Below are 13,383 nucleotides of genomic sequence, written 5' to 3' on the forward strand. Positions count from 1 at the left end.
GATGCAATTCCAAGAATTCAATTCTGTTGTGTAAATCAGCTTTTTTTTTGTTTTAAATAAACAAACAAAAAAACATTCATGAGTTGACTTGCTTATATAATCTTTGTATTGGACAGGAAATAACATACTTGCTGTCCTTGGTGGAGGGCTCGAGCTCGAGACTTGACCTGAAGCCTGAAGTCCAACCCCATCCTGACAGCAACTCAAGCGCCACACTAGAGATCAGAGCCTGTCCACGTCTGAGCCAGAACATGAGAGACTGAAGACTGGAGAGGAGTCATCAAGACATCTTTGTTTTAAAAGTCAAGACAAGTCATCTTTATGTATATAGTGCTTTATAAATGACCAATCTGTAAACGTCCCGACTGCGCCGGGTGCCATGGAGGATGTGAACAAGAGCTCCACGGGTGAGACTGAAATAAGGCAGAATGATGACTGCTTAAAATGGAAAGTTGCATTTTTTTTGGTGTGACCAGTGACATTGATTATTAATATTATTAAAAATGTCTGGAATATTCCAGCCTCAGGCAGATCCAGTGGAGCTGCTTCCACAGATTCTCCACCGGGCATCATGTCCACACCATCTTTGTCCCACTGTGTGAGGGATGTGGTGCGGCGGTTTTGTGGGTTGTCGTCGAGCTTGAGCAGCACAGGCACGTACATCGTCGAGAAGAGGAGCAGTAACAACAGATCTGAGAGCCAACATGAACAGGGCAGTGGCGGAAACAGAAGTTTGTCCAGATCCGACAGCTTCCAAGAGTGGATGTGTCCTCCACAGCCTGGTCAAGTTCCCGTCGAGACTTCAGACGTCCCGACTGCTCACGGTGCCATGGAGGATGAGAACAAGAGCTCGACAGGTGAGACTGAAATAAGGCAGAATGGTGACTGCTTAAAATGTTTGACAAGTTAAGGTCTGGTCACATTCACTGTTTCTTAGCGAAATTCTTCTGAAATATTTTAGTTGGACAAAACGTTCTTTGAATATATTTTTGTTAAGCCAATTAGCCATGAACTCACTTGCGCTGTCTGACACACACCCGAAAACACACACACGATCCTGAATAGAGTTCTGTATTGCGTTTGTATGGTCAAATACTGACAAAATTGTGTCAAAATGGCTGTTGTGACCAGTATTCATGTAAACAGAGTCAGTTAAGTTATGTCTTTAATAAGACATTGCTGTATTTAATAAAATCAATGTTTACTTAAATATATTATATTTCATAAAAAATAAATGTGAAATATATTTTAAGACATGATGGCTCATATGACCTTTACCATTGCCAGAACTGTGCCAAATGAGGCCTGGAAATGTATGCTCTCTTTTTAATAAAAGATCAAATAAAATAACAAAAAAATAACTATCATTATCGTGAAATAAAATGATTATTACTTAATATTGTGAAAAATGTTGGTCACCGCTAAGGGACGTTTATAATAATAATAATAATTCGTTACATTTATATAGCGCTTTTTCTGAGACCTCAAAGCGCTTTACATAGATGGGGGAATCTCCTCAACCACCACCAATGTGCAGCATCCACTTGGATGATGCGACGGCAGCCATATTGCGCCAGAACGCCCACCACACACCAGCTTACTGGTGGAGAGGAGACAGTGATGAAGCCAATCAGTATATGGGGATGATTAGGAGGCCATGATGGACAGGGGCCAAGGGGCAAATTTGGCCAGTATGCCGGGGTTACACCCCTACTCTATTTCGAAGGACATCCTGGGATTTTTAATGACCACAGAGAGTCAGGACCTCGGTTTAACGTCTCATCCGAAGGACGGTGCTCTTTTGGCAGTATAGTGTCCCCGTCACTACACTGGGGCATTAGGACCCATACAGACCACAGGGTGAGCACCCCCTGCTGGCCTCACTAACACCTCTTCCAGCAGCAACCTGGTTTTTCTCAGGAGGTCTCCCATCCAGGTACTAACCAGGCTCAGCCCTGCTTAGCTTCAGTGGGCAACCAGTCTTGGCCTACAGGGTGATATGGCTGCTGATTATGCAGGTATTAAGCAGAAACAGGGCGTCGTCAGGCGGATAGCTTGGAAATATTTGCATTACTTTGGATTTGTGACATTAAAGATAAGAATTTAACAGTAAAATAGAAGTTATATCATTGTTAAATGTGAGGCCAGAGATGTTTTTAATTATTTATTTATTTATTTATTTATTTCAGAAAAACCTACAAAACAAAAGAAGATGGACAGGATTTGTTGGTTCATCAGGAACTTGTGGACGAGTCTGTCCCGCTGCTGTTCTGACAGTAAAGCTGTGGATGTTGTGGAGCCTTTCGTTCCTCCACTAGATCTGGACTCAGAGCCAGATTCTGATCCAGATCACTCCGGCGTCGAGCCAGATCATGGTAAATCTGCAGTCATTATTGTTTTAAACAGTATTATCCTCTTGTTTTCCACTAAAAATATCTTGAGGCTTGTTTTCAGAGAATATTAATATTATTTTTTAGACCTGCATTGATATTTTTAATATAAAACAAAGGATCTAGCAAGCTCATATATTTCTCATATTTTCCTGTTTGTTTTTCAGACTCCTTTGAGTCTCTCTATAACGCGGGAGAGATGATTGGATCCGGAGGATTCGGAAGAGTGTTCGAGGGAACACGCAAATTTGACGGCAAAAAGGTTTTTGCTGATTTGTATAAACATTTTGCTCTTGCACGCATCAAAACATATTTAATACACATGGTTTAATACTTAGATGCTCAAATCGTAAATGTTATGTGCAAGGTCAGGCGCTTGAATGCTGTTACTGTTATTGAATAGTGTTTCTTTTTTCATTTTTGCAGGTTGCCATCAAGCGGATGCGCAAGACTTGCAACGATCTTTATCTTGCTATTGTAAGTTGGCCAAAAGCTGAATGTGTATTTAGTTGTTTAAGTGCTGATTACTGTAGTCAGTACACCTGTAGGAAGCTTTAGGTGTAAATGTAATAGACAAATAAGCCTGGAAAGGCTCTGTTGATCGGATCTACAAAGATCAAAGAAAAGTACCTTTAAAAATGAAGTTTTCTTCAGATTTTTACCCAGCTAATCTTCTGTCTTCTTCTCTTTTCTCTAGCCTGGGCGTCCCGAACCTCTCATTACAGAAGTGGCTCTGCTGCTAATGATGAGGCAAGAACCCATAAGCCCCTACGTCATACAACTACACGATTGGTTTGAGCACCCTCGAAAATACACCCTGGTGATGGAGTATCCCGAACCCTGCGAGAGCGTGCTGGACTTTATCATTCGTAATCCTCAACTGGACGAGGCGACCGCACGGGTCATCATGCGACAGGCTGTGCTGGCAGTGCAACACTGCATTGATCATGACGTTTTTCACAATGATGTTCATGCACACAATTTCCTGTTGAAGAAAGACACGTTAGAGCTCAAGCTGATAGACTTTGGCTCTGGTCAGCTGCTTAGTAGTGATGGCTATGACAGCGACATTTACATTGGTGAGCATTTTGGGAGTGTGTGGAAACCTGGATGTAATGACTTGCTGATTATTTGACACTTTGAAAGAATTGCTCAACAATGCACAAATGTCTTGCTTACAGGAGTCCTGGATTACTGCCCTCCTGAAGTCTTCACAGAACCTCGATTTCACGCCGTCCCAGCAAATGTCTGGGCTCTAGGAGTGTTGCTGTACGAGATGGTGAACGCATGTCCTCCTTTTCACAATCCAACGGAAACCAAAGAAGCCAGAGTTACTTTTCAGAACACCAGCTTATCCAACGGTGAGTGAATGATATTGATAACATTGATAAACACACACATACATAAAGCAAAAGGCTCAGTACAGACACAGTTAAAGGTGAAGTGTGTAAAATTTTTGATATATAGTTAAATACTATAAGAAATGTAGCTTTAGTCACAGAAGTGAAAGCCAAAATTCACTGCATTTCTACTTTCGGAGATTAAACAGGTCATGAACTCGTCAAAGTGAACAGATCATTGTGATGCTACACGCTATAAAGCATGCTTTAATACCATACAGCATCATCATGCATCCGTTCAGAAAGACCAATGTTCATAAAGACAAATGCGACACAGCTAAAAGTATTCCTAATATGTTGGACCTGAAACATGCCTTCACAAGTACCAGTAAGAGCTGAGTTTGAGTTGGGGATGACGTGATGACGTAGGTTTTTTAAAAAAATGTGCCACTAGTGCAGAATACAATACATACTTCACCTTTAAAGGTGCCTTGTGTAATGTCCGCCAAAAAATCAATTCACTCCACATTCCATAACAGATGGGGGCAGTATACCTCCAGAAAGTGAGTAGGTCTACTCTAGAGTAACAACCGAGAAACGGCATAGTCTCTATGCTCCGCCCCTACCTTCACAACGACCCTAGAGCCATAGCCGAAGCCGAGCCAACTCCTAATAGAGGACGTTTTGACTCCAGAGGAACGTTGGTTGATGTCAACAAGTGATCATTTTGAAATATGACATCTTCAAGCTACTCCCCTTCACCTTTACCAGTGAATATGTTCATATTCGTTTTGTTCATATTACATTTTTATTGTTAGTATGAATTACATTAATTTGACAGACAGCATTCGCTGATGTTGACCAAGCTAGCGCCAACGTAACCAGAGCTGCCAACTCTCACGCTTTCACCGTGAGACACGCAATTGACACTTTTCACACGCTCTCACGCCACACATCCATTTTCTCACGCACAGAAAAATCGCGAAGCAAAGAGGACACGGAGACCGACAGACTAGACAGAGCAGGTTAGTTATGATATAAAAAAAAGCTCAGCTCTCAGATTCTGTCAATTTTATTACGCAATTCAAACAATAAATACCGTTTTGGCGCTTGTAAATGTTACACGACAGATCCCTAGCGCACGTGACCCGATCATCTCTACTAGCTAATAGTAAAAAAACACGAACACTGTTGAAATATACAGTAGGCTACAACTTACCAAAATATATTCCTCATACATAATATCGACCAATCAGTGTTTTTTATCAGCGTGAAGAGGTCAATAACACAGCTGGAGAACAATTACTACTCTGGTTCTGTTCCTTTTTTTATCAGATTTTATTTGCGATTCCGAGCGCGGTTTTTTCCCTGCAGCGGGTGGTTGTGGTTGTGGTGGTGGTAAGGGTCTCTTGCCAACGGCTTCAGCCATTCTTCCGCTCTCTTCCCTGAACTGAAATGTAGTAGTGGGCTGTACTTTCCACACGATTGACATCAGGTTCAAGTACGCCCACAAGCCGTGCGAGTTATTCGTGTATTGCAGTTTGGCTGGTGGTTATGTTGCCCGCATACCGCCTCCCATGGCCGAAACTGGTATTATGACACCTGTGTCACTTTTTTTTTTAATTCAGTAGTTTCTGACTCTAAACACGCTGAAGAAGAGAAGGCTGAGTTCAGAAGCTCCAGACCTGGTTTCCTGGCATTGAAGGTAAGAACATCAGCCAGCGCCACAACAACAAAAGATACTGTTTTCTCTTAGATTATTAATATTATTTCCACCAATTGTATCTTAATTATTATTTTTCATTTCACCAGTATCTGAATCTAAACCAGTGAAGAAGAGAAGGCTGCCGTTTTATAATACTCGAAGGTGAGAGGCTTTCTAAGCGAAACCCCATTCGTCGTCACAACGTAACGTCTCTGTTCCCTACTCAGGGAACGAGGGTTACATACATAACCGAGACGATTTCTCTTAAACATTTAGGATACTCGTTCATTTGTTTTTTCCCCCAGAAATAAATTCTTGAACGTAAAAATTTGTCCTCTCTTAATATTGATTATTTCCATCAATTGTGTCTTAATGATTTTTTATTCCTCCAGTATCTGACTCTAAACCAGTGAAGAAGAGAAAGCTGAATTGAAGAGAAAACGCAAGACTTGGTTTCCTGACCTCCAAGGTAAAAACTTCAGCTAAGGCTGCAACCACCATAGACATTGAGAGGGACCCACATTTCCCCCAGATATTCAGAGTAATTGTCGAAAATGATCTCTTATTATGATAAGAATTATCTAATTTTAAAATGATATAAATGATCTCCCCACAGGGAGCACCTGTACCTGCCAGGTCCCCATTCAGGAGAAAAGTGAGGAACCCTAAATAACGTGCCCACCACGTCTCCAGAGGAAGCACCTGTACCCGCCTTGCATGGGCGGATCTACAGGGTGCCCCCCCACTCTAGAGCCTTGCCCCCCAGCTGCCCCCTCTAACTTTGATGATCCAAAAACTGTACTTGTAAAAACAACCCGCCACCATGTCCACAAGCTTCTCAAAACAGTGAACTAAACAATACATTTACCAAAAGAGAAGAATTTAATTGTATTATTAGCCCCTCCCCCTGCCCCTCAAATACTTAGCTACGTCCCTGATTCAAACGTGCAGAGCGGCGTTCGCTCAGTCTGGCTCACACACAGCGAGTCTGCTGCGGTGCGGTGGCCCTGCAACCCGACTGGAGAGACTGAGCTGCCCCAGAGCCTCTGAAGGTGAAGTGAGTTTCCCCAGGTGTAGTTTAAACACACGTTTAACTTAAAGTTACATTTGTAATGAATGTATTGTATGCTAAAGACGATTCAGCATCAGCAAAAACAGCGAGTCTATTACGTTAGCAAAAATCAGCGGTCAAATCGCTCCCTCGTGATTTGATTGTTGTAAAATGTAGTCTATACTGTTGCTAAACTGCGGGACGCGTTTGATAATAAAAGGCTATTAAAAGTACCAAAATTGACGCAATAGACGCTGTTCCAAATGCGGCGCGCGCTCCGAAACACACCGCAACGAGACCAGCAACGGCTTCGTGTGCACATCTAAACGATCAAATATGTCAAAATGGCTGTCTTGGAGATTCACTTAAACAGTTTATTCACTTAAATACAGTTTATGTCTTAAATGGGTGTTAACAGTTGGGAGAAAATATGATGCGTAATAATGATTAGATCTGCATTTGGTCTTAAAGAGGCAGCAGTCTAATAAACCTGCTGATGATGGCTCCATTAATGTGAATCAAACAACAAAAGGCAAAGAGAAAATCAGTCGCAGCTCTTGAATGATATAAGCTTAATCTATCTATGATAAACTATGCAGTGTTATTTTAAATCTGACTTTATTAGATGTCTTTTTAGCACATATTACTCCTGAACAGTATGTCAGACATTACTGAAATTAAAGCACAGGGTCTATTATTTGTTTAATTGTATACTTTTTTTGTTTGACCATGTGCTTGTACTTGGTTTTTGGTGTCCTATGTCTTCTGTATATAAAACACAAAAGCCTGCACCCTTCTGCATAACATGCATGTTTTATTTGTTTTGTTAAAGCATTGCTTTTTCTTTTGCTATAGATATTTATTTTACATTTCAAAATATAAAGCAATATTAATTATGTTCTAAATCATTTTTTCCCTTTTTTTAAATATAACAAAAAGAACCGATAAGAATACTGTTAAAGTACCGGATCGATAAGGAGTATCGGTAAGAGTAGTAATACCCTTAACGATACCCATCCCTATTGGCCAATGTAACTGTGATTAAATTCAGTATATATACGTCTGCCATATGTTGCCACCCCTCAAAAATTCCTGCCCCCCTCTCGCCACCCCATAAATATTTTTCTAGATCCGCCCCTGGCGCCTCGTCCCAAGAGGAAGCACTCATGTATGCAGCATCCCCTGAGGAAGCACCAGTGCCCGCTGCCTTTCCACGGAGAGCACCTGTGCCTGCCAGGCCCTCATTCAGGAGAAAAGTGAGGATCCCAAATAACTTGCCCACCACGTCCCCAGAGGAAGCACCTGTACGCGCCTCGCATGGGCGGATCTACAGGGTGCCCCCAAGCTGCCCCCCTAACTTTGATGATCCAAAAACTGTACTTGTAAAAACAACCCGCCACTATGTCCACAAGCTTCTCAAAAAAAAGTGAGGATCCCTAATAATATGAGATTGCATCTGAAAAGGGATGTCATCTTGACACCTTTGCCCTTAAGGCCCCCCAAGGAAGCACCTGTACCTGCCTCATCCCAAGAGGAAGCACTCATGTCCACTGTCTCCCCAGGAAGCACATTTAATTCACTAGTTTCTGACTTTAAACACACTGAAGAAGAGAAGGCTGAGTTCAGAAGGAAGCTCCAGACCTGGTTTCCTGGCATTGAAGGTAAGAACATCAGCCAGGTCCAAAACAACAAAAGATAGTTTTCTCTTAGCGTTTTAAAACAATACAGATAGTTTCAAAGCGGCTTCATGGTAATTGTAAGAATTCAATTCTGTTGTGTAAATCAGCTTTTCTTTTTTTTTTAAATAAACAAACAAAAACATTATTAAGTTGACTTGCTAATATAATCTTTGTATTGGACAGGAAATAACATACTTGCTGTCCTTGGTGGAGGGCTCGAGCTCGAGACTTGACCTGAAGCCTGAAGTCCAACCCCATCCTGACAGCAACTCAAGCGCCACACTAGAGATCAGAGCCTGTCCACGTCTGAGCCAGAACATGAGAGACTGAAGACTGGAAACAAGTCATCAAGACATCTTTGTTTTAAAAGTCAAGACAAGTCATCTTTATGTATATAGTGCTTTATAAATGACCAATCTGTATATATGACCCCTTTGAATAAATGCTTTCAATGAATACAAAAGAAGAAATGCTTTTAAACAGTCTCAGTCTATGAGAAAACTTTGAAGTGAAAAGGCTAAAGCCTATTTTGTTCAAATCTCCTTCTACATGGTTGCAAACTTACACAGCCTGTCTAAAACACAACCCTATAATAAATGAGACTAGAGTCTGTGGGCAATAATAATAATAATACAATTTATTGTCTGACACCCCCATTGGTTATTTAAGTTAAAGATGCTATTTTTGTATTATTAGAAAGATTTAGGTCAGTCTTGAAGCTTATAGGAATAGTTCCCCAAAAACAAATAAAAAGTTATGTCTTTGATTAATCTAGGTTCAGGTAACTAAGTTCAATTAACTTTGACTAATCTAAGTTCACACTAAGGATGATAACTATAACGTCTCAGGTTACGACTGTAACATGTTTCCTGAGAACAGGGAACGAGACATTGAGTCGATGGCGCTATGGGGAAAGTGGTTACGAGATAAGAAATAAAATTTGTGCTATACACTTTCATGAGATCGGGCTGGATCGGGTGGAAGCACATTTTAAACAGGTAACAAATATGATATATCAGAAACAATCAAGCCTCTCAGGTCTCACAATAGACTCAGTAGTCTACTATTGGCTTGAGTTTGCTATTGGGCTTTTGGCCAAGTGTGTTGAGCCTGTTGGGAATGATGAGGGTTATCTGGTGAATGGAGCTGATGGACCCAGAACCTTTTCTATCAAGAAAAGAGGGAGTCGGACCTGAAAGCAGATGTTGTCATGACTAAGACGCCGTGATGATGAGGTGTGGAAATGGAGGGTTTCTCCTTCTCCTTGATATGTTAAGAGTGCAGACCATGCAATGCATTTGGCCTATTTCTAAACACAGCTGACTGTTTTATTCCATCCTAATACAAAAGGAAAGAAACGCAGTTCCCATAATTGTTTATCAAACTAAACTTAAAACTGGAGCACCGGTGTATATGTATATGTATGAAGAGTTCAGATGCAAAAGCCTCTAAGTGCCATCTGAAGTTTTCTAGAATGATCATTTTTATATTTAAGTTAAAAAATATACATTTATTAGAAATATTTATTTAAAACAGTACTCTTCTTTTTAATATTTTTAAATCAATGTAATCTTTTTGCGTTGTGTTCATATAGTGAGTACAATTTTGCACATTGACAATTATAATAGGACATTTTCAGTGAATTAAATCACAAATCAACTCAATGAAATGCTGAACAACTCAATTAAACTAAATGTGAAGGGAAACATCCCCACCTAGTGGTGAATATGCACAATACTACATGAATAACACAATTAATCCATTAAACACATTAAATAACAACATACACATTACATGCACAATGGAGATATAAAACGTGGAAATAGGGGTTTCACTTCATAGAGAATGAATCAGTTCTACATAAAACACAAGACGATGCACAAATGAATCACGGTTGTGCCTGGTAATACAAAGTCAAAATAACTCGATATAAAATAACACACTCGACGCCAAACACACGTCAAAAGTTGCCTAACAAGTTCATTGCAGGATAAATCCACAATAGAGCAGTTATTTATGTGTTTTGGAAACTTGTTTTAACTGATAATTCTCCGACTGCTCAGCACGTCTAATTAGCCTTCCTAACTCCATGTCTCGTTATCTCTGCTGTGGGCGGGGCCTATTCTGACATCAGACACATGGCGTTGTCCCCATTTATGCAGTAATTTAACATTTTACACTCCGTTACCATTGTATTTTTGTTAGCAAGGAAGTGCAATAAACCATGAACTCACTCGCACTGTCTGACACACTCACAGAAAGCCACTTCTCAGACTGCATACGATCCTGAATAGAGTTCAGTTTCTAGACTTATTGCTTGAATAGTCAAATACACACAAAATTATGTCAAAATGGCTGTTGTGGCCAGAGTTGATTTTGATGTTCTTGTTATAGTCGAGTCACCTTCATTTAAATAGCGCTTTATACAATACTTATTGTTTCAAAGCAGCTTCACGGTAATACACAGGAAAATAACAGAATCATTTAGTAAAACTGAATTCAGTTCGGCTAAAGAAGCTCTAAAAGAGACATTCATGAGTTCACATGTTCATAAAATGTTTGTATTGGATATGAAATCACAGATTTGGCTTGCTGAAGTTCAGCCCAAAGACTGGGATGTAATAGACTGTCAGAGTTAAGAATTCTTTTGCTTTTCTTCTCCAGGGTTGGACACAGGATTAGATGGATATCATCCTGACGGGAAACTCAAACCTGTCCACGTCTGAGCAAGAACATGAGAGACTGAAAACTGGAAAGAAGACCTCAAGTCATCACAGACACATTTGATTTGTTTTCAAAGTCAAGTCAAGTTATTTCTATAGCACTTTATACAATTCAGATTGTTCAAAGCAGCTTTACAGTGATAAACAGGAGGATAATGATCAATGACTCAAACAGAATTCAGTTGTGCTGTAAAGCAGCTCTAAGACAGTAGTGCCATTATTCAGCTGAAGACAGTTTAATGTTGATTCAGTCCAGTTCAAAAACTGTGTAAAGTTCATCATATGATTATGAAATTAGGATTTATGAATTATGATTATGAAACTTTTTTTGCAAAAACAGACAGTGTGACAGTTATGACACCAAAATTGAGAAAACTCACTATTTTCAATTTAATAAATGATTCAAATTTATTTATTTATTTTTTCTGTCCTTTGTTGTTTGAGGATTATTAGGCTGCTGTCACTTTAAGACCTAATGCACTGATCCAATATAGCCTACTTATACTGTACATGTGTGTTTTCTTTCTCAGCTGTTTAACTGACTATGCTGACCTGACCTGATGTACTAGAAGAATGGCATCTACGCTAATGTTAGTCTTTCTGTTTATTCCGAGGTTTACTGCAGTCAGCCAGATCTGGGCCGTATCCAGATCAGATGGTGGACCTGCGCCTAGACACGACCACAACGCCTTCCTCAAGGGTCAGCCTCATCAGCCCTGTGAAGGCCTCATCGACACGACAGCCATCGGCACCGATCCTCAACAAACTCGTCTCCATACCGGCGTGACTCCGATCTTCAACCAGATGCAACTGGATAAACATTCTCAATGTTCTGATCCAATCTGACTTCTGACCAGTAATGGCTTGCTTAGTTGGGGACATTTAATATTCAACGATATTATTGATCTGCCTTACTTAAGGTGGACGATGACGCCATTTTCTTCTAAAAACAAACTTTGTTGTATTATTTTCATGTTATCACTGTAAAGCTGCTTTGAAACAATCTGTATTGTAAAAAGCGCTATATAAATAAAGGTGACTTGACTATGTTTACTAGGATACTCGTTGAAACACACTTTTTTTAAACAGCTCAATTCAGTATTCGCGCGCTGTCTGAGTCATAGCGCTCTGGGCGCGCGCTTTTGCGCACAGAAACTTCCCACACCACTTGCGAATAACAAATTGAGTTCAAACTTTTGCTTCTTGCGCTTGCATGTTTAAATTGGCATGCCTTAAACATTTGATGCAGCGCTGGTCCATCAATCCGAGCGTCGTTCATGTTTGCTCTCATGTTCTCACAACATTGCATTGTTAGAATTCATAAAAATGTTACTGGTGATTGACACCGTTTCATATACTCGCCAACATTGATTTTTACTAGCATTTGCCGTTTGGCGAGTGTTAATTTTAGGCCGTATTAATCATTCAGCTTAATAAAAAATAAAATGTCTTGAACATTATAAGTGGATCTTAGTGGGCTTATAAAAAATTATGACATGGTCCCTTTAAATAAATTCTTGTTTAATATAATATTTGTGGTTATGTTAAAAAAAAAAAAAAAAAAAAACGTGCATGCAGAATCAGTCTCTGTTCTCATCTCCTTTCTTGTATTGCAATTTGCAAATATTCAGGTAAATCTTGAAACTTGAAGGAACAGTTACCCCAAAACAAATTCAATAATCTAAAAAATTCTATCATCATTATTTACTCACCCTCATGTTGGGTATTGGGGTATTAAAATATGATGTGACCCCTTTAAATAAATGCTTTCAAAGAATAGGAAAGAATAAATGCTTTTAAACATTCCCGATCTATGACAAAACTTATAGAAGTAAAAATGCAAGGGCCTACTTGTAAAGTTCAAGGAAGACGATGATGAAGGTACAAGGTTTATTAGATAAATATTACAAGGATAATAGCCAACGTGCGATACATAACAATACAGGAGCAAGAACTGAACTCAAGCACGAACTTAAATACACAAAGATAATGAACTAAAAGAGAACAAAGGAACACATGTGACGAGTGAAAACCAAAACTGAACATGACGGTGACACTATTGTGCTTCCTGAAATAAACTGTTTAAAATCTATATCTACATGGTTGATTATAGACTAGAGCCAGCATTTGAACAATAATAATAATAATAATAATAATAATAATAAAATTAGGTGCATGACACCCCTATTCATGGATATTTAAGTGAAAGAAGCTATTCTTGTATTATTAGAAAGATTTAGGTCAATCTTAAAACTTATAGAAACTTGTTGGTCCAAACAAAGTCATATAAACTGCTATTTTTACAGAGGGACACAAAAGGACATTTTTGAAGAATCTTTATGCAGCTGTTTTCCATACAATGTCTTTTCATAGTCATCATGAAAGCTCCAAAAAGGCCAAACATGGCATAACAGTAACATAAGTAGTCCATATGGCCATATGTGCGATAAATTCATGACTTCTGGAGTAGCTTTGGATGTTAAACACTTGTTTTT

At 39.5% G+C, this 13,383-nt stretch overlaps 1 protein-coding gene across 1 annotated transcript; it reads left to right on the plus strand.

The window, feature by feature from the left end:
• Positions 1-286: 286 nt before the first annotated feature.
• On the plus strand, positions 287-10,891 carry LOC307149480 (uncharacterized protein; the record flags this gene model as incomplete). The annotated part of the gene is made up of 11 exons (XM_079855823.1): positions 287-407; positions 522-857; positions 2,190-2,375; positions 2,558-2,652; positions 2,817-2,867; positions 3,088-3,469; positions 3,572-3,751; positions 5,543-5,597; positions 7,616-7,912; positions 7,981-8,147; positions 10,830-10,891. Exons 1-11 carry the CDS (start codon positions 380-382, stop codon positions 10,889-10,891), a joined length of 1,839 nt encoding a protein of 612 aa, XP_079711949.1. The 5' UTR covers positions 287-379.
• Positions 10,892-13,383: the final 2,492 nt, after the last annotated feature.

This window comes from Squalius cephalus (assembly GCF_949319135.1).
Source record: "Squalius cephalus genome assembly, chromosome: 21".
Taxonomy (NCBI): Eukaryota; Metazoa; Chordata; class Actinopteri; order Cypriniformes; family Leuciscidae; genus Squalius; species Squalius cephalus.